Source organism: Rhinolophus hipposideros, assembly GCF_964194185.1.
Source record: "Rhinolophus hipposideros genome assembly, chromosome: X".
Taxonomy (NCBI): Eukaryota; Metazoa; Chordata; class Mammalia; order Chiroptera; family Rhinolophidae; genus Rhinolophus; species Rhinolophus hipposideros.
The window spans coordinates 8,590,133-8,610,573 of NC_138046.1; the positions used below are offsets into that span (position 1 = coordinate 8,590,133).

Here is a 20,441-nt window from a genome sequence, read left to right on the forward strand (position 1 = left end):
CTCTCTTCCTGGCTTGCAGACAGCTGCCTTTTTGCTGTGTCCTCACGTGTCCTTTCCTCTGTGTGCTCACAGTGAGAGAAGAATCTCTGGTGTTTCTTCCTCTTCTTATAAGGACACCAGTCCTTTGGATTAGGTCCCCACCCTTCTGACTTCACTGAACTTTAATCACTTCCCTAAAGGCCCTATCTCCAAATTCAGTCACATTGGGGGTTAGGGTTTCAGTATATAAATAGGGGAGCACAATTAAGTCTGCAACAGTGGCTTAAATAAAAGAAGTTTATTTTCTCACAGTTCTAGAAGTTAGATGTCCAAGATCAAGATGTCAGCAGGGTTGTTCCTTGTGAGGGCTCTGACAGAGAATCTTTTTTAGGCCCCTCCCCCAGCTTCTGGTGGTTCACTGGAAATCTTAGGCATTCCTTAAAATATAGAAGCATTCCTGCCCATCAGTTTCTGCTTCATGTTCACATGGCATTATCTTCGGGTATGTGCCTGTGTCCAAATTTTACCTTTCATAAGGATACCAGTCTTATTCAACTGGGGCCCCACTCCGATATGAACTCATTTTAACTAATCACATGTACAATGACCTTATTTTCAAATAAGGTCACATTCTGAAGTACTTGGGGGTTAAGGCTTCACAACATTAATGTCTGGGGGACACAACTCAACCCATAACACCAGATTCTGGCTTAGAGAATTAGGTGAATGAGGGTTTCATCTATTGAAGAGGGGAGACTATGGGACAAGCAAGCTTGTGGAGGTATCAGAAGGTTTATGTTGGGCATATTAGGCTTGAAATACCAATTAGGTATCTGACTTTGGGGGTATAAAGTGAGCAGTTGCATGTATAAATCTGGTTCAGTAAAGAAATGTGTGTGTGTGTGTGTGTGTGTGTGTGTGTGTGTGTGTGTGAGAGAGAGAGAGAGAGAGAGAGAGAGAGAGAGAGAGAGAGAGAGAGAGAGAGAGAGAGAGATTTAAAGCTATGGGACTGGATGTATGTGATCACAGAGGGTGTGAAAGGAGGTAGAAAGCAATCTAAGATCCAAGTTCTGAGCCCTGCAATGTTTAGAAGTCAAGGGGAAGAACCAGCAAAGGAGAATGAGAAGGTGCATCCAGTGAAGTAGGAGATGGCAGAAACAGAAGTGAGGTGTCATAGAATCTTAACAGAGAGAAAGGGTTGTCCAGTGAATCAACACTGCTGAAAACGAGAGTAACACTAGAGCAGAGAAGTCAAGAGTGAGCTTGACAACATGGAGTTCATAGGCAACCCTGAAAAGAGGTATTTTAGTAGAATGGTAAGAGCTGAGACTGGATTCGAGTGTGTTGGTGACTGCCCTTGGAAGAGAGAGGGAGTAAAGACAGTACCTTCCGACAATTGCTTTGGAAAGGAGCAGAGAAATGTGGTAATTGCTGGGGGAAGATGTGGGAGTCAAGGGCTGATTGTTTTTAAAGATGGGAAATATTACAGCATGTTTGCCTGGTGATGGAACTAGTCAAATAGAGAAGGGAAATTCAGTGATGCTGAAGAGAGGGGTATGTGGGAAGGGACGGGATCCAAGATGCAGAGAAAGTATGAGTCTTAATAGTTTAGTGGTTACCAGAGGGTAAGGGGGGTGGGGGGAGGGAGATGAGGGTAAGGGGGATGAAATATATGGTGATGGAAGGAGAACTGACTCTGGGTGGTGAGCACACAATGGGATTTATAGATGATGTAATATAGAATTGTACACCTGAAATCTATGTAACTTTACTAACAATTGTCACCCCAATTAAAAAAAAAGAAAGTATGAGTTTTAGGAGAAGAGATAGTTCCACTATTTTAGCTTGAGCAAAGAAAGAAAGGTTGATTACAGAGGAAGGCAGATTAATAGGCTTGGTGATGAGATGATGAGGGAATTTCCATTCAATGTCTTCTAATTTCTAAATTGAATATGGACAAGGCAAGCAGGAGCAAAGTGGGAAGACATGGGGACTTTGAAGAGAGAGCAAATAACTGTTCTAAGAATATGACTGGAAAAACACAAAACATGAAGTCCTTCGGAGCAGTGAGGTGTGCCTGGGTGGGGTTGGAGATGCTATTTCTATAGGGATGCAAAATCTATCAGCTTGTGTGATTCTTTCTAGCAACACAGAGACACTTAAGTGCAGACACACAAAGCACAAATAGTTGGGTTCATCCAAAGCTGGGGATTTGTCGGTCGATTGTGACAGAGGGAAAGAGGGGACAGGGAGTGATTGTATGATGGATCATGCCTCTGAGGGCACTTGGACAGTAGAGGAGAGACATATACCAGGAAGCTGACTAAGGGCTGGACTGAGATCTTGAGAATAGAATTCTGTCTGGCATAGGGTCTGGCCCAGATTAGGTGCTCAGGAAATATTAACTAGATTGGTCACAAGGGAGGCCACTGGAGAGCTGCAGTACTGCGACTACACGCCAGGGGGCAAGAGACGATAAGAAATGAGTCCGACCAAGCCCCACCTGAAGTTTGGGGGTGATGTACCCAGAGCACCGGAAGCCCTTGTGCCGGACCTAAGCTGCCCTATGGCTTGGAGGTGAATGATGCTGTCTACCCAAGCTGGAGCCCACTGTGGGTACCACCACATGGCTGGTGGTGGGGTGAGTGGGGCAGGAACAAATGAAACCATGAGCCCTGAGACAGATTAGGGAACCTCCTTCCTTCTACTGGTCCTGTGTTCCTGGCCCATGTCTGAGCTCTGGGCAACGCCTCAGCCTGAGCAACCACAGGAACAGCCTCTGAGTGTTCTTGGGCAACCTTAAGTATGGGAAGCTGGTACCAAGAGCCCAACCTATGAGCTGGCCCTGAGGACTGAACCATCAACCTTGGCTGGTACCATGGTATATAGCCTCACAGGCTGTCCCAACCTAGAGGCCTCTAGAGCTAAGTGCCCAGACCCTGGAAAGGCTTTTGGCTTAAGTAGATGCCTGGAAAGTCTCTGGTGGAGAGGAGAGAGCCCATTGTTCAACAGATCTTCCCTGATGCCTCCTGTACGTGCAGCCCATGCTGGGAACACTAGACAATGAAGACTATACAGTTATCTGTTCACTCATTCATTCCCTCAGTTATTCACACTTCCCCTCCCCGCTACTATGTGTCCATGAAAGAAACAGACAATTACGCCCAAGAGGTTAGACTGGGGAAAGGGGGGAGTCAAGGCCAATTCAACGTCTATTAGCTTGGGTTACTGAAACGATGAAAGTACCTGTCCCTGAGAGGGGAGCTGCTTTCAGGAGATGCTGAAGAGCCTGGTTTGGGCTGTGTTGATGTTGATATGTCTGGAGGACAGCCCTGGGAAGCGTCCGGTATGCAATGGGATCTAAGGGTCGGGAAGCTGGTGGAGAGTGCAGGGATGGGGTACTGAGGTTTGGAAGTCATGGATCACTTCCCAGGTGGGGGCCTGGAGCTGAGGAGGGAGACAGTGAAGCAGTCAGAGGAGGTGAGTCTGAAGGGTGGCTTCCAGGGGACTACTATCCTGAGCATGCACGTAAGTTGAGCAGAAAGGACCAGGGCAGGAGAGGAATGGGAGGTGAATGCAACAAGGAGGTGGGTGGTCTCTGTAGTATGTCGATCTTCTCAGGGACCAGGCACCCCCTCTGTGTCTCCATTAAAGCGGTGGGGGCGGGGGCGGGGCAGGCAAAGGGGCCTGACTGGCAGGGTACAGACTGACATTTATTCCCTCATTCCTTCATTTGTTCCTTCATCTGGAGCAGACCTCTTGTCTTTGCCTCTCTGTTCCACAGAATCAGAAGAGACACGGAGAGGTCAAGTGATTTGCCCAAGGTTTCAGTGCAAGTAGGTAGCAGGTAGAAATTGAGAATAGAAGTTCAGTGTGTTGCCCTCCTTGGCACCACATCCCATCTGGTAACTGGTGGGCATTGTCTGCAAGCAGGTGAGGGGAGGATAAAGGAGCAACACTAAACTGGGTGGCCTCACCTCCTGCCCAGGTCCCCTGCTGTCCACAGACACCCCTCTTGGCAAGCAGCCAACTTTCCTAGCAGGACACCGTGTTTCAAGATTCTGGGCGTAAATCTGTCCCTGAGCCGAGCTCTCACCCAGAGACCCGAGCCCAGTTCTCGGCTGAAGTCACGCCCATTGCACTGAACTTCCAGCCCCTCTCTCCACTACCTTCCCCACCAGCTGAGGGTAGAGCTCTAAACAAATTACATAAACACTTCTGTGTGTGATTCTAAGGACTGCAATTTGTCTGTCCTGTCTGTTGACCTTTGCCTCCATGCCTTTGACATGTTTTGATTGTGCAGGGTTGTGGGTTTTGTTTCATCAACAATGTGACCATGTGGTTAATTACCCTTTGACCTTCAGGGTCAGGGCCTGCATCTGGGCAGGAAGCATCCATGGTTCCCAGAGTTTCAGGCCTCTTGGCATTTAGTTGTCATTGCCAATTCCCCGCCCTCCTTCCCAGTCTCCCTGCAGTGTTCCCACCTTTGGGATTTGCAGATGTTCAGTGGAGCTACCACCAGGGCCCCTGCCCGCTCGCTCGGGGTGCTTTGAGCTCCCTGACTTACACCCTCCCGCTCTCTTATCCACCAAGCGCCCTCCTACCCACAGTCCCATAGGAAAGTGGCAGTGCGGGGGCCAGGCCTGTACCCCCACTGCAGGGCACTTCAACAGGCTGTGTGCACCCTCATCTCTGAGTCCCTCCCTGAGGAAGAAGCCTGAAGAGTGGCCGAGTTACTGGCTAATGTTGAGAAGCTTAAGAACACATATGCCTGAGCTAAATAGAGGGTGAGTGGAGGAGCAAGGCTTTCCTGGGGTCCAGGGCTGGGGGTATGGGCTACCTTTTGGCCCCAGGGCCTGGCCTGACCCCTCCAAGCTGCTGGGTAGTTACCCAATAAGACTCGAGGGCCTTGACTTCCCTCAGGATGATCCTGTCTCAAGCAGCTATTTTTCTTTGTGAAACCTTTTCCAGGTGACTTCTAAGGACCTCAGTCACAAAAATATTCACAGAACATCTGTGGAGGGAAAGCTCTGTCTACAAGGCATTGTGGTATGGGGGCCTCCAAGATCTGCCCCAGGCTTTGCCATAGAAAGCGGTGATGCCACAAGTACGGCAGGGGCTGAACAGACACATGGGTACCCCGAGTGAGGCACGGAGAGGCAGTGTGGTGGGGAGAGACATGGAGACGAGGGAGCCTCCCCACGAGGCTTTGCATCATAGGCAAGGGTTGGAACTGCAGATAGAAGGACATTCCGGGTATACAGAAGTGACAAATCCATGAGGGCAGAAAGGCCAGGGCTTGTGTCAAACCCAAAGGTCCAGTGAGGCAGAGGGCAGAGTGGATGAAAGGAAGACGGACATGCAGCCGTGGAGGAAGGGGGAGGTCAGAGCAAGCCAGGCTAAGAACTTGGATTTCATCTGATAACCAATGGAGAACCATTCAACATCATGTTGCTTGCCCGTGAAAACAGAAATGCATCCCAATTATTTAATATCCCCCATGGAACATTTCATTGGGTCTTAGCTATAAACCAGAGAGTTTCCATTGAGGTTGTTATAGTCCATTTTGAGAGATGGTGATGGCATCTGCTGTGGTCTCTCCTGAGGCTGGAGGACCAAATCCATCCTCTCACCTTAGTAAGAGAAGCTGCAGTCCTGAGCTCCCATGCCCACCTTATCCCCTTCGCCTTTTCTCCCTCAACCTCTCCTTCCCAGTGATTACGGCAAGGGTGAACAACATTCACACCCCAGAACATTCCAGGTCTATCGTCATTTTCAGCATCTCCAAAATCCTTGGAACAGTTAAGTTACCGCAGAGGGCATTAGCTGTGCTGTCTGCTGCGAATGGAATCGAGGAGGAACATGGGCGGGGGCTGGCAATTTTAATAACACTCCTCTTTCTTTATTATCACAGGCATCTGGGAAGAGTAACATTTATAAAATGTTGATGCCATAGAAAACACATTAATATTCAGCTGTTAAGCCTATGCATGGAATATTCTATTACATCCAAACTGAGACTTGCTCAGTGAGGAGACTGTGCTGCCTACGGGGGAATGAGCTAACGGGAGGTCGCGGCGGCTGTGTCTGGAAGCTCTACCAGCTGGCAGCCAGGACACCTCTATTGTGTTCTTCCAACTTCCTCCGCCTACCAACCCAAAGAGAAATGCAACTCCATGCTTTTCCAGACATGCTAGGGGGTAAACAAATCCACACCAAGCCACCATCAAGTCTTGCGGGGTAATGGTAAGGGGATGATGGTCTGGGCAAGGGGCACATTGCTGACAGCATTGCTGGGGGCTCCCTGCTTTGAATCTTGGGGCTGCTGGTGGCTGTGCCAAGGAAAGAAGGCCCAGACCTGCGGACCTGCAGCTTCTGAATCTACTGTGTCTGGGCCCGTTCTTGCTGCAGGAACCCTCTGTCTACAAGACCTCCAGCCCCTGTGTCTATACCTCCCGCTCACGGGGGAACCTGCTGTGGTCCAGGCAGCTGGGGTGAGGGGGAAGGCCACAGCTACCCCAGCAGAGGCGCACAGCAAGGTCCAGAAACTCTGGCAACAGGCAGCACTCATGTCCCAAGCCATGTGCCCCACCACTGAGTAGTGTGTGGGCCACTGTGCCCAAGGCCTGGGGCGGAACATGGCTACCTCTCAGAGGCTGCCCAGGAAGGAGAGCCTGGTGCCGAGGCTGGGGCACTGGGCATGGTGTCCCGGGAGCAAGGCCAGCTCTGCCTTTGGATTCTCCCTCCCAACCTCTTCCCTGAGATCAGCTCGTCTATCGCTGTTGTATTTCCCACCCCTGAGAAGAGCCCCAAAGTAAAGAAGAGAGGGCTTGCGTGAGCTGTGCACTGTGTGCGCGCAGCATGTGGGGCCAGGAGGGAGGGTGATGGACGGAAAACACTTATCCTGAGTAGTTCCAGGTGTGGGGTGCATCTGAAGAGCTCCCTGGTGAAATGTGCTATGGGCTGCAGTGTCCCCAGAGCCTCCTGGTGCAGTTTTGCACAGACCACAGGGCCAGCCATAGCTATTTCCAGGCTGACCTGTGGCCTTCAAATTTTGTCTTGTGCCCAGTCTTCTCAGAGGAGGGACTGGGCCCGGAACTGCCTGAGAAGCTGCAGAGAACGCACTCACCGTGGTTTGACTTCAGTAATACACAAAGCAAACTCACAACTGGACGATCCTGTGTGCGAGGATTGCTTCTGGCCTTTGGCCCCTGTATTCCCAAATGCCCCCATGCTAAGATGGGGTGTCTTTGCAGTTACCCCTGAGGAGATCCCAGGGAAGAAACAGGCCTGGGCAGCTGGCCCCCCTGACTCTGTGGCAACCTGGCTCTGGGGCTGAGCTGGCCACTGAGCGGTGCACTGAGGCAGCGCCTGAGGTGACCACAGACTTCCCAGTGCAGAATCCTTGTCTGAAACCCAGGCGGTGCTGAAGCCAGCATCACTTGGACCAGATCAGACAAATTTCGGCCCAGACACACCCTGAATTCAAACAATAATCACAATGGAATGGCTCCAGCCTAGTCGGCTTTTATAGCACCTTTCCCAAAAGCTTTTTCGGTGCTACCATTCCAGTTAGCCTTGTCTCTGAGAGCTAAGTAGAAAAGGCATTGTGTCCTCCTCCCTCCTTTATTTCCAATGGAGAAACTAAAGCCCAGAGTCCTTAAATGACCTGCCCAAAGCAGAATGGGGCCTCCCTGACCATCTCTCCCTTGCTATGTAAAGAGAGAAACAGGGCAGGGACAAATCCTTTTCCTGCTCCAACATCAGGTCCAGCTATAGGAACTACCGAGGCCATCCAGTAAGCCTCTGAGCTGAGCTGCCCCCACGGTTGGAATGCTACCAGCTGACTGACTAGCCAGAAGGAGCCTGCATGCCTTGATGCCCCATCTCCAAGCAGCCTTTGACCCCTGAGCCTGGGCCAGGGATCATGCCAGTGGGGCAGTGCCTCTCACGCCTTTGCAATCTCTCACCACTTTCACACATATGCAATCCTTCCTATACCCTCTGGCAGGAGGGGGCACAGTGGCCCCATGACCTCCCAATAGGTGGTGGCAAACGCCTTCCAGCTTGGTCTCTCAAGAGAGGCTGCTGCTTGTGCAGGAGGGAACAAATTCCCTGCCAACACCCCAGAATGCCAGTCACTTCTAACTCTGCCTATCGAAAATCAGAGGGTATCAGGAATGCTCCTGACCTCTGCTCCCATCTCTGCTGGGCAGCCCCAGAGACCAGGTTGTTGGTCACATGCTGCATCTGCTGAACTCAATGGGAGATGCACCTTTGAGTGCCAAGTAGTGACTCAGAAAAGTGGCTGGGCCTTCGGCTGCTCCTTCAATTGCTACAAAGAGATGTGCCTGAAAGCAAACAGAGCTGTGTCTTGGTCAGCTCCAGCTGCCATAACAAAATACCATAGATGGGGGGCTTCAGCAACAGACCTCTATTTCTCCCAGCTCTGCAGGCTGGAAGTCGAAGATCAAGGTGCCAGCAAGGTAGGTTTAATTCTGAGACATCTTCTTTCGGCTTGTAGGTGGCCCCCATCTTGCAGTGTGCTACCATGACCTACTCTTTGTGCACACAAGGTGAGAGAGGGAGCAAGTTCTGTGTGTCTCCTCTAATAAGGGCACAAATCCCATCATGAGGATCCTATCCTCACGACCTCATCTAAACCTAGCACCTCCCAAAGGCCCCACCTCCAGATTCCATCACACTGTGGGTAGTGCTTCAACGGACATATCAATTTGGGGGAGACACATTCAGTCCATGGCACCCTGATAGAGAGCAGGCTGGCTGAGGAACGTCAAGCTCCTCCTGTGGGTGTGAGAACTCATGTGACCCCTTTCTTTTCACTTGCTACTGGAGACTGGAAGTTTGCTTTGCCTTCTTCCAGCAATGGTTCATTACCTAAAGACTGACATTAAAGGTACACAATGACTTCTGGTAAAGTTATCCTAGCGCTCCCCACCCCCTGTGTGGAGAGCTGGGAAGATGCTCTCCTTGGTGCTTGACCAGAGAGCACATTGCTTAATCACTTTCCCTTCAGGGAGTACGCCTGCCCCCCAGAAGGCTATGGCAGGAGAGAAGGAACCTGCATGCAAAGTGGATGGGCACCTCGTTCTTCAGCATCCATGCTCGCCTCTGAGGGGAGGCACGAGGCATGAGCACCGGCTACAGACTGGCTAGCGCTTAGGCCCACTGTTGTGGGCCTGGTGGGTCTGTGGCGGCCCTTCCTGCCGATGACTGAGCAGCAGGCTTCAGCTACATCAAGGGCCTGGGCACACAGCCACCTGGGAAGGCAGGAGCCCACGGCCTCTGCAAGTATGGCAGGGAGCTGAGGTGGGAATGAGAGGCTGAGGGGAGCAGGTCACACGCAAGGGACACACCACCAGGAAATGAAGCCTTCTCTCAGGACCCTGGCACCAGTCAGCTGGGTCAGTACCATTTCTAGATTACAAAAGTCAGTCATAAGTTTTCAGACAATTTTTATTTAACAGTAAAACTGAGATTCTTTGAGCTTGGAATACCTCTGTTGATCTTATTTCAGTTTCTCAGAGTTGGAATGTTGTTTCTTATGGGTTTCCCCTACAAGACTATGGGGGAAACGCAGGGCCTAATGGTCAAGGCCAAGACCTAGGAATTCTTAAGACAGACAGCTTCTCACTAGATTACAAATCATGCTGGAAATATTTCTTGGCAGAAAAAGAATATCCGAACTTGAGCTGACTCTGCAGCCTGCCAGCTCATGGTAGAACAGGTATGTGTGACACTGGGCAGTGGATATGGTGACAGTGGTCTTCTGCCGTGGCTTGGCTGCTGTCAAATTTTAGCACACTAGGGATCACAGGCTGCCTGTGCAGCACAATTTCTGAGAAACAGGTTGCACTCAAGTAACAATTACAAACAAGAACTTCACGAGAAAGAAAAATAAGTAAGGGCCCACAACCCTTACACCAGGGGACGCTCTGAACCTTGGTTCCCTGGCCATACAGGCTTCATTGGCCTGTTTCCCCCTCTTCTCTCAAGGCTTGGTGTGAATGAACTGCTCGTGCAGGTCAGGCTCCTCGCCAGACGAGAAATAGCTGACATTTTCTGATGAATGTTCAGCGGGGTTCTGGACAGCTTGTGCACCTGACGGTTCCTGGGATCCTGCCTCCGGAACTAGCACCTGCTGGGAAAAGGGGGAACAAGGTAGAGTCCTTTTCTAGAGTTCCTGGGCCTGTTTTACAATAGTGGGAGGACCCCTTAGTTCAAGTCAGCAAGGTACTGAAAAGCTCCTGTTTGGAACACAAGTCTGCAAGGTGCTTGTAGAAAGTGGAGCTGGGGGAAGTGGGTTCCTCCCCACTTCTCTCTCCCAACAACATCTTGGCTTAAAGACCAGCAGAAGCAGGTCTGGGCTCCCTCAAACTTCTCTGAATACTTAAAGCTACTAGTTTCCATGTCAGGCCCTCTCCAGCCCAGCTTCTCTGCCAGGCATGGCTAGCCAAGGCCTTGGGAAGTCTGTCCCCACCCCCACCCTTGGACTTTGCCATTACTCTGCTGGGATTAAGGGACTTTAATGCTGTGCCTGATTGGCAGCTACCTGGCCTACTTGAACCATGTGACAGGAGAGGTAACAACTCACTCTGGGCTGTGGAGGGGGAGGAGGGGCAAACATAAAGGTGGAGTTACAAAGAGCGTGCTGTGGGAGTCTTCTGTTGGAGAAAGGGGGACCCCTTTGGGTTGGATTTTGAAGGTGATGCAAGATTTCAACAAGTGGAACTCAAAAGGGTAGAGAAGACAGAGGAAACAGAAGGAGCAGGGCTGGGCTATGGGCAGAGAGCTGGAGGTGTCTGGGGACCTGGGGAGAGGCAGGGCCAAGAAGGCAGTGGAGATGAGCGAGGGCAGGATGTGGGGAGCTCCTGAAGCCTAGTAGATAGGGAAGCTCTCACACCATCCTTCCCATGGCTGCTCCACTGTGTCCTCCCATCTGCACACCCTTCCAGTGTCCTCCCTTCTCCACTTCCCTGGCATATGTGCTCAGCTTTGTCTCAGCTCTGCCTCTATGGGCCCATCCAGAGGGTAAGTGCCTTGAGAGCAGGCATGAGGAAAGGTCCCACCAGAGTCTGTTGTGGAAACCGAACCACAGGGTCCACTGACCATCTGATCTCTTTGAATGGGCAGTCCCTCTAACGGATCAACTTTCTAGAGAGCTGGTGACCCAGTTGGTCAGGATGTGCATGTGAAATAAATCACATCCTTAGCCATTTCAAATATCCAAACTCCTTCATGTTGCCTTAGCTTAGTGTTTTTTTTCCTTGCTGTTGGGTTGTTTTTCTTTTTAAAGAGGTTAGGCTCTACTAAGATTTCTAAAGCTAGAATCAAAACACCCTTGTAACTGCTGTTTGTCAAATTGAGAATTTGTGGTCCCCAAGGGGCTTCTGGGGGTGCACCTGGGAGCAAAGCCTGCTATATAGCTGCCATCTGGACCAGCTCCCACCACTTCCCTGGAAATATGGCCACTGCAGATGGTCCCCGAGGTGGGGTATACCTTGCTAAATACAGGGCACCCCATGGATGCATACCAAGCATACACAACAGAAGGACCCTTGGCTTATTTTCAGTATGAGGGAACACATCCACACTAGGCCCTGGATTATCTAGCAGAACTAAAGATCCACAAGTTCATAAGGGGTCTGGGCCGGAGCAACGCGCTCAGCATACAGCATGACTCACTTTTCCCAAGTGATATATTTTTGAGAAGTTTCTAAGTCAGATTGCATTTAATAGCCACGAGGACTGCTCACTTTTTCATGGAAGACTAAAGAGAATCTTTTTACTTAGCAGTGAGTGCTACCACCATGTGAGTAACTGCCCTCAATTTTTTTGAGCTTTGAAGTCTGAATTTCATACACAGGGCATATACTTATGGTGTGTACCTTACAGGGAACGGTCCCGGCCTCTGTGAAGAACCCCTGACCTGGGCTGGAGGGCAGAGGAGAAGGGGCTGCTATACCTGTGGCCAGGTGGCTTCGTCCTGCTCACTGCATGTCCAATTACTCACTTTCAGATAAAGGCAATTCGGTGAAGTTGATGACTGTTCCCAGATTTGGATACCATCCTGTGGGGTCTCCTGCTTGACTCCATTTGAGTCAGAAGTGATAGGAGGCTGAAAAAAGTTGGCAGAAGTTGTCTCTGCATTTGGGTCATTTGCTAGTGGCAGTTGATTCATGGAGAACTTTTGCTGGTCCTCAGGACAAAAACTGGAAGAGAAGATACATGTTACAGTGACATGGATCTAGAAACAGCAGCCCAGGAAACATTGTCTTGCTCATCAGTAGGTGCTTAAGGCACATTTGTTTTTTGGTGGCTAAATCAAGATTTACTTTTTTGTACTCTCACTTTGGCCTGAATAAGACTTGATTTGCCAAAGTATAGCGGATATAAAAATTGAGGTAAATTACAGTAATTTGTTTCAAGTGGTTTTATTTCTATTACTTGGACTGTCCTGGTTGTGCCACAATGGTGATCTGTATGGTCTTCTGCAAGTCACTTCACCTACCCCAGCCAGTAACTTGCCATTTGTCACTAAGGAAGTTAGCAGCTAACAGGGGCTGCAGGATCGATTTTCTTACTCCAAGTCCAGTGTTCTCTCTACAACCCAAAGCCTGGGGGGTTGGTCGTGTGATAAATTGAGACTTCTGAGCCCCATTCCAGACTCTGTACCTTCACTTTCAACAGTGTCCTCAGGCAAAATGGCGTGAGGTGAGCCTCTGTAAAACTCCCCTGGAATTTAACAACTAATCGAACAACAATAACTCCACAAAAGACTCCCTGCACAGCAGACAGGCAAGACGAAGAGGCGCACTACTGAATTCACCTAAAGGTGGGCAAATAGCGTGCGTGAGCAGGGAAGGAGCGAAGGGAGAAGTGCGGAGACGGAGCCGAGCGGGCGCAGGACGCAGACCTAGCTCAGTGCTGCGAGCTCGCTGCATCCCAGAACTACCGCAGCTGCAGGAGAGGGAAGAACTCGGACTGCTAGGGCTCCGCTTACGGCCCACAGAGCTGAGGGGGCAGCATATCACACAGCTGAACCCAACGCTCACGGCAGAGACCTTGGAGAAAAGACTGAGGGAAGAAGGCTGAAAATGGTGGTTTAAGCCCTCACTGCCAAGCAGAAAATGGAAGCCTTAGGCACTGAGACTAGCCGCCCCCTCCCTACCCTCCCAGAGCTCGCCCCGCCCCCACCTGCCCGGTGCTAGAAGCAGAACAGTAGCAGTGTCAGAGAAGAACAGAATATTTGCTATTCTGAGAACTGTGGACCGCAGACACAGATTCTCAGCCCAACTAGTTCCGGCACAGGGGAGGGAGCTGTGGAAGCAGGACCAGCTGTGGTGGTGGTCGCCGCCATTGCTCTGGGCCACCTCTCACAACTCACCCCGCCCCTGGCCCCACCTATCTGGGTGGATCCCTGCAGGAGTAAACAGAACTGCTGAAACATACGGGCTCTGAATTTGGTGCAGGAAGAGCTTTGGAACTTCAAAAGCTCTCTGAATACCCACTGGGATACTGCACCCTGTGACCCAGGGAAACTATTAACAGAGGAGAAGCCCGTCTCCCAGGGAATCCCCCATTGTGTGAGAAGCTGGAATAGTGCAGAGAAAACATAGCACTACCGTGTGAGAGACAGAAAAAAGGCTGCAGTTGGAGAGAAAATAAAACATTCTACCAACAAGTACTGGAAAACAAAAGAAAGATATCTTCCTATCAACCTGTTGCAGAAGCCACTCCTATAGATGTCTAGGAAGAGAAATAACGAATCAGTAATTGCCATGAATAACCAAGGCAACAAGACAGCTCAGAAAGAAAGTGAAAAGTCTCCAGAAAAGGAACTTAAAGATGGAAAAATGTGACTTAAATGACAGAGAATTCAAGATTGCAGTTCTGAAAAAACTCAACGAGATGCAAGAAAAGACAGAAAGGCAGTTTAATGAACTCAGAAACACAATCAAAGAACAACGTGAGCATTTTGCAAAAGAGATTGAAATTTTAAAAAAGAACCAAATAGAATTTCTGGAGATTAAGAACTCAATAGAATAAATTAAGAATGAAATAACCAGCTTAGGTAGTAGAGTTGACGAGATGGAGGAAAGAATCAATGAAATCGAAGATAGAAACCTGGAAATTACACAGATGGAAGAAGAAAGAGACTTAAGACTTAAAAGAAATGAAAGAACTCTACAAGAACTTTCTGACTCCATCAGAAAGAGCAATATAAGAATAATGGGCATACCAGAAGGAGAAGAAAGCCAGAAGGGAACAGAGCATATATTCAAACAAATTGTTGATGAGAACTTCCCAAACTTGTGGACAGAACTGGATCCTCGAATCCAAGAACCAAATAGATCACCTAATTACCTCAATCCCAACAGGCCTTCCCAAGGCACATTGTATTGAAGCTGTCTAAAATTAACAGCAAAGAAAGAATCCTCAAGGCAGCCAGGGAAAAGAAGACCGTAACCTACAAAGGAAAGCCCATTAGATTATCATCAGATTTTTCAGCAGAAACTCTACAAGCCAGGAGGGAGTGGAACCAAATATTCCAACTATTGAAAGAGAGAAATGATGAGCCAAGAATAATATATCCAGCAAAGATATCCTTTAGATATGAAGGAGGAATAAAGACCTTTCCAGACATACAGAAGCTGAGGGAATTTTCTAATACACCACCTGCACTACAAGAAATACTAAAGGAGGCTATTTGACCACCATAAACAGGGACAATTTGTGGCAACCAAAAAATAAAAAGGGGGAGAGTAAAGGCCTGAACCGGAATATGGGAATGGAGAAAGTAAGCGTGCTGAAGAAAATGGAATACTCTAAATATCCAACTTTCTTTTGCATAAACTTAAGGATAACCACTCAAAAAAAAATCCAGAACTGAAATATATACTGTAATAAAAGAAGAAACAGAGGGAAACATCATAGAATACCACCACACAGAAATAATAGACAACAACAAAAAGGCAAAGAAACAATGGAGACACAGCCTTACCAGAAAACTAAAGATAGAATGACAGGAAATCCTCACGTATCAATAATCACCCTACATGTAAATGGACTGAACTCACCAATAAAAAGGCACAGAGTAGCAGACTGGATCAAAAAACTAAACCCAACTGTATGCTGTCTCCAAGAGACACATCTGAGCTACAAGGAGAAGCATAGACTCAAACTGAAAGGGTGGAAATTGACACTCCAAGCAAATGGTACCCAGAGAAAATCAGGTGTAGTCATAATGATATCAGATGAAACAGACTTCAGGGTGAAAAAGATAACGAGACAAAGATGGACATTTCATAATAGTAAAGGGGACTATACAACAAGAAGACATAGCAGTCATCAATATTTATGCCCCCAATCAGGGAGCACCGAAATATACCAAGCAACTACTAACAAAACACAAGGGAGAAATTGACCAAAACACAATCATACTAGGGGACTTAAATACATCATTGACAGCTATGGATAGATCACTCAAACAGAAAATAAATACCGAAATAGCAGCCCTAAATGACACATTAGATGAAATAGACATAATTGACATATACAGAGCACTTCATCCTAAAACATCAGACTATACATTCTTTTCGAGTGTACATGGAACATTCTCAAGGATAGACCATATATTGGGACATAAAATCAGCCTCAGCAAATTTAAGAAGGTTGAAATCATACCAAGCATATTCTCTGATCACAAGCCTTTGAAATTGGACATCAACTGCGAAAAGAAAGCAGGAAAAAACACAAACTAACAACATACTTTTAAAGGTAACAACATGCTTTTAAAGAACTGGGTCAAAGAAGAAATTAGAGGAGAGATCAAAAGACACATAGAAACAAATGACAATGAAAATACATTCTGAAAATTTTTGGGATGCAGCGAAAGCAGTTTTAAGGGGGAAATTAATATCATTACAGGCCGATCTCAAGAAACAAGAAAAATCCCAAATACATAACCTCATGTTACACCTTAAAGAACTAGAAAAAGGACAAGTGAAACCCAACATCAGCAGAAGAAAGGCAATAACAAAAATCAGAGCAGAACTAAATGAAATAGAGAACAAAAAGACAATAGAAAAAATTAGTGTGACAAAGAGCTGGTTCTGGGGCTGGCCCGGTGACTCAGGCGGTTGGAGCTCCATGCTCCTAACTCCGAAGGCTGCCGGTTCGATTCCCACATGGGCCAGTGGGGTCTCAACCACAAGGTTGCCAGTTCATTTCCTCCAGTCCCGCAACGGATGGTGGGCAGCGCCCCCTGCAACTAAGATTGAACATGGCACCTTGAGATGAGCTGCCTCCTGGATGGCTCAGTTGGTTGGAGCACGGGCTTCAACCACAAGGTTGCCAGTTTGATTCCTCGACTCTCGCAAGGGATGGTGGGCTGTGCCCCCTGCAACTAGCAATGGCAACTGGACCTGGAGCTGAGCTGTACCCTCCACAATTAAGACTGAAAGGACAACAACTTGAAGCTGAATGGCACCCTCTACAACTAAGATTGAAGGGACAACAACTTGACTTGGAAAAAAAGTCCTGGAAGTACACACTGTTCCCCAATAAAGTCCTATTCCGCTTCCCCAATAAAATCTTTTTTTTTTAAAAAAAGAGCTGGTTCTTTGAAAAAATTAACAAAGTTGACAAACCCTTGGCTAGACTCACTAAGATAAAAAGAGAGAAGACACTAACAAAATCAGAAATGAAAAAGGGGAAGTTGTCACGGACACCACAGAAATACAAAGGAACATCCGAGAATACTACGAAGGACTCTATGCCACCAAATTCAATAACCTAGAAGAAATGGACAAGTTCTTAGAAACATATAGCCTTCCAAGGCTGAACCATGAAGAACTGGAAAATCTAAACAGACCGATCATCAGTAACGAAATTGAATCAGTCATTCAAAACTTTCCCAAAAGGAAAAGTCCGGGACCAGATGGCTTCACTAGTGAATTCTACCAAACTTTCAAACAGGATCTGATACCAATCCTGCTCAAACTCTTCCAAAAAGTGAAGAAGAGACAGTACTCCCTAACTCATTTTATGAGGTCAACATTACCCTGATACCAAAACCTGGTAAGGACAACACACAAAAAAAGAAAACTACAGACCAGTATCTCTGATAAATACAGATGCAAAAATCCTAAACAAAATTCTAGCAAATTGAATACAACAATGCATCAGAAAGATTATTAATCACGACCAAGTGGGGTTCATCCCCGGGGCAAAAGGATGGTTCAACATCCGCAAATCCATCAATGAGATACATCACATAAACAAAATAAAGGACAAAAATCATATGATTGTAGCAATTGATGCAGAAAAAGCATTTCACAAGATACAACATCCATTTATGATTAAAACACTTAATAAAATAAGTATAGAAGGAAAATACCTTAACATAATAAAGGCCATATATGACAAGCCCTCGGCTAATCTCATAATTAATGGTGAAAAACTGAAGCCCTTTGCTGTACATTCAGGAACACGACAGGGCTGTCCCCTATCACCTCTGCTTTTCAACATAGTGTTGGAAGTCCTTGCCAGAGCAATCAGGCAAGAGAAAGAAATAAAAGGCATCCAAATTGGGAATGAAGAAGTTAAATTGTCTCTCTTTGCAGATGACATGATGCTATATATAGAAAACCCTAAAGACTCCACCAAAAAGCTATTAGAAACAATCAATGAATACAGTAAAGTTGCTGGCTACAAAATCAACGTACAAAAGTCCACTGCTTTCCTGTGTACTAACAATGAAATCTCAGAAAAAGAAATACAAAAAAAATTCCTTTTGCAATTGCAGCAAAAAGAATAAAATACCTAGGAATAAACTTAACCAAGGATGTGAAGGACCTATATGCTGAAAACTATAATTTTCGAAAGAAATTGAAGAAGACACAAAGAAATGGAAAGACGTTTCGTGCTCATGGATTAGAAGAATCAACATAGTTAAAATGGCCATATTACCCAAAGCCATATACAGATTTAATGCAATCCCCATTAAAATCCCAATGGCATTTTTTAAAGAAATAGAACAAAAAATCATCAGATCTGTTTGGAACCACAAAAGACCCCGAATAGCCAAAGCAATATTAAAAAAAAGAACAATACTGGAGGTATCACCCTCCCTGATTTTTCCTTGTACTACAGGGCTACAATAATCAAAACAGCATGGTATTGGCGGAAAAACAGACACATAGACCAATGGAATAGAATTGAGAACCCAGAAATAAAACCACATAAATATGGACAGATAATTTTTGACAAAGAAGCTAAAAACATACAATGGAGGAAAGACAGCCTCTTCAATAAATGGTGCTGGCAGAATTGGATAGCTACGTGCAAAAGAATGAAACTGGACTGCTATCTGTCACCATGTACCAAAATTAATTCACAATGGATCAAAGACTTAAGCATAAGACCTGACACAATAAACTGCGTAGAAGAAAACATAGGTACTAAACTTATGGACCTTGGGTTCAAAGAGCATTTTATGAATTTGACTCCAAAGGCAATGGAAGTAAAAACTAAAATAAACAAATGGGATTATATGAAACTGAAAAGCTTCTGCACAGCAAAAGAAACTATTGAAAAAATAATGAGGCAACCAACTGAATGGGAGAAGATTTTCGCAAACAGTTCCTCTGATAAGGGGCTAATATCCAAAATATACAAGGAACTCATGAAACTCAACAACAACAAAACAAACAACCCAATTGAAAAATGGACAGAGGACCTGAAGAGACATTTCTCCAAAGAGGATATACAAATGGCAAATAGACATATGAAAAAATGCTCAACATCGCTAATCATCAGAGAAATGCAAATGAAAACCACAATGAGATATCACCTCACCCCAGTCAGAATGGCTTTCATCAACAAAACAAATAGTAACAAGTGTTGGAGAGGCTGTGGAGAAAAAGGAACCCTCATACACTGTTGGTGGGAATGCAGACTGGTGCAGCCGCTATGGAAGGCAGTGTGGAGGTTCCTCAAGAAATTACGAATAGAATTACCGTATGACCCAGCAATCGCTCTCCTGGGTATCTACCCCAAAAATATAAAAGCATTTCTCTATAGAGACACGTGTACGCCAATGTTCATTGCAGCTTTGTTTACGGTGGCCAAGACATGGAAACAACCAAAATGTCCTTCGATAGATGAATGGATAAAGAAGTTGTGGTATATATACACAATGGAATACTATTCGGCGTTAAAGAAAGATGATATAGGAGCATTTGTGACAACATGGATGGATCTTGAGAGTATAATGCTAAGTGAAATAAGTCAGACAGTAAAAGCAGAGAACCCTATGATTTCACTGATATGTGGTATATAAACCAAAAAGAACAAGACAAACAAATGAGAAACAAAAACTCATAGACACAGACAATAATTTAGTGGTTACCAGAGGGTAAGGGGGTGGGGGGTGGGTGATGAGGGTAAAGGGGATCAAATATATGGTGATGGAAGGAGAACTAACTCTGGGTGGTGAACACACAATGGGATTTATAGACGATGTAATACAGAATTGTACACCTGAAATCTATGTAAATTTACTAACAATTGTCACCCCAATAAATTTAATTTTAAAAAAAAGAAATAGAAGAAAAAATCATCAGATTTGTTTGGAACCACAAAAGACCCCGAATAGTCAAAGCAATCTTAAGAAAAAAACACAATGCTGGAGGTATCACACTGCGTGACTTTAGCTTGTACTACACGGCAACAATAATCAAAACAGCATGGTATTGGCAGAAAAACAGACACGTAGACCAATGGAATAGAATTGAGAACCCAGAAATAAAACCACATAAATATGGACAGATAATTTTTGACAAAGAAGCTAAAAACATACAATGGAGGAAAGACAGCCTCTTCAATAAATGGTGCTGGCAGAATTGGATAGTCACGTGCAAAAGAATGAAACTGGACTGCTATCTGTCACATTGTACCAAAACTAATTCAAAATGGATCAAAGACTTAAGCACAAGACCTGACACAATAAACTGCATAGAAGAAAACATAGGTACTAAACTTATGGACCTTGGGTTCAAAGATCATTTTATGAATTTGACTCCAAAGGCAATGGAAGTAAAGGCTAAAATAAACGAATGGGATTATATGAAACTTAAAAGCTTCTGCACAGCAAAAGAAACCATCGACAAAATAAAGAGGCAACCAACTGAATGGGAGAAGATTTTTGCAAACAGTGGCTGCGATAAGGGGCTAATATCCAAAATATACAAGGAACTCATGAAACTCAACAACAACAAAACAAACAACCCAATTGAAAAATGGACAAAGGACCTGAAGAGACGTTTCTCCAAAGAGGACACACAAATGGTAAATAAACATATGAAAAAATGCTCAACATCACTAATCATCAGAGAAATGCAAATAAAATCCACAATGAGATATCACCTCACACCAGT

The 20,441-nt window shown here is 46.3% G+C and overlaps 1 protein-coding gene across 1 annotated transcript in view; it reads right to left on the reverse strand.

Annotated features, from left to right (window-relative positions):
- Positions 1 to 9,991: 9,991 nt before the first annotated feature.
- PASD1 (PAS domain containing repressor 1) overlaps positions 9,992 to 20,441 on the reverse strand; it is a gene marked incomplete at its 3' end in the record, with an annotated part of 78,948 nt that continues 68,498 nt past the window's right edge. The window contains exons 14-15 of the mRNA XM_081042283.1: positions 12,014 to 12,212; positions 9,992 to 10,138 (exon numbers count right to left, since the gene is read on the reverse strand). Of these exons, the coding sequence (XP_080898409.1) occupies positions 9,992 to 10,138; positions 12,014 to 12,212 (346 nt within the window). The remainder of the gene's footprint in view (positions 10,139 to 12,013; positions 12,213 to 20,441) is intronic.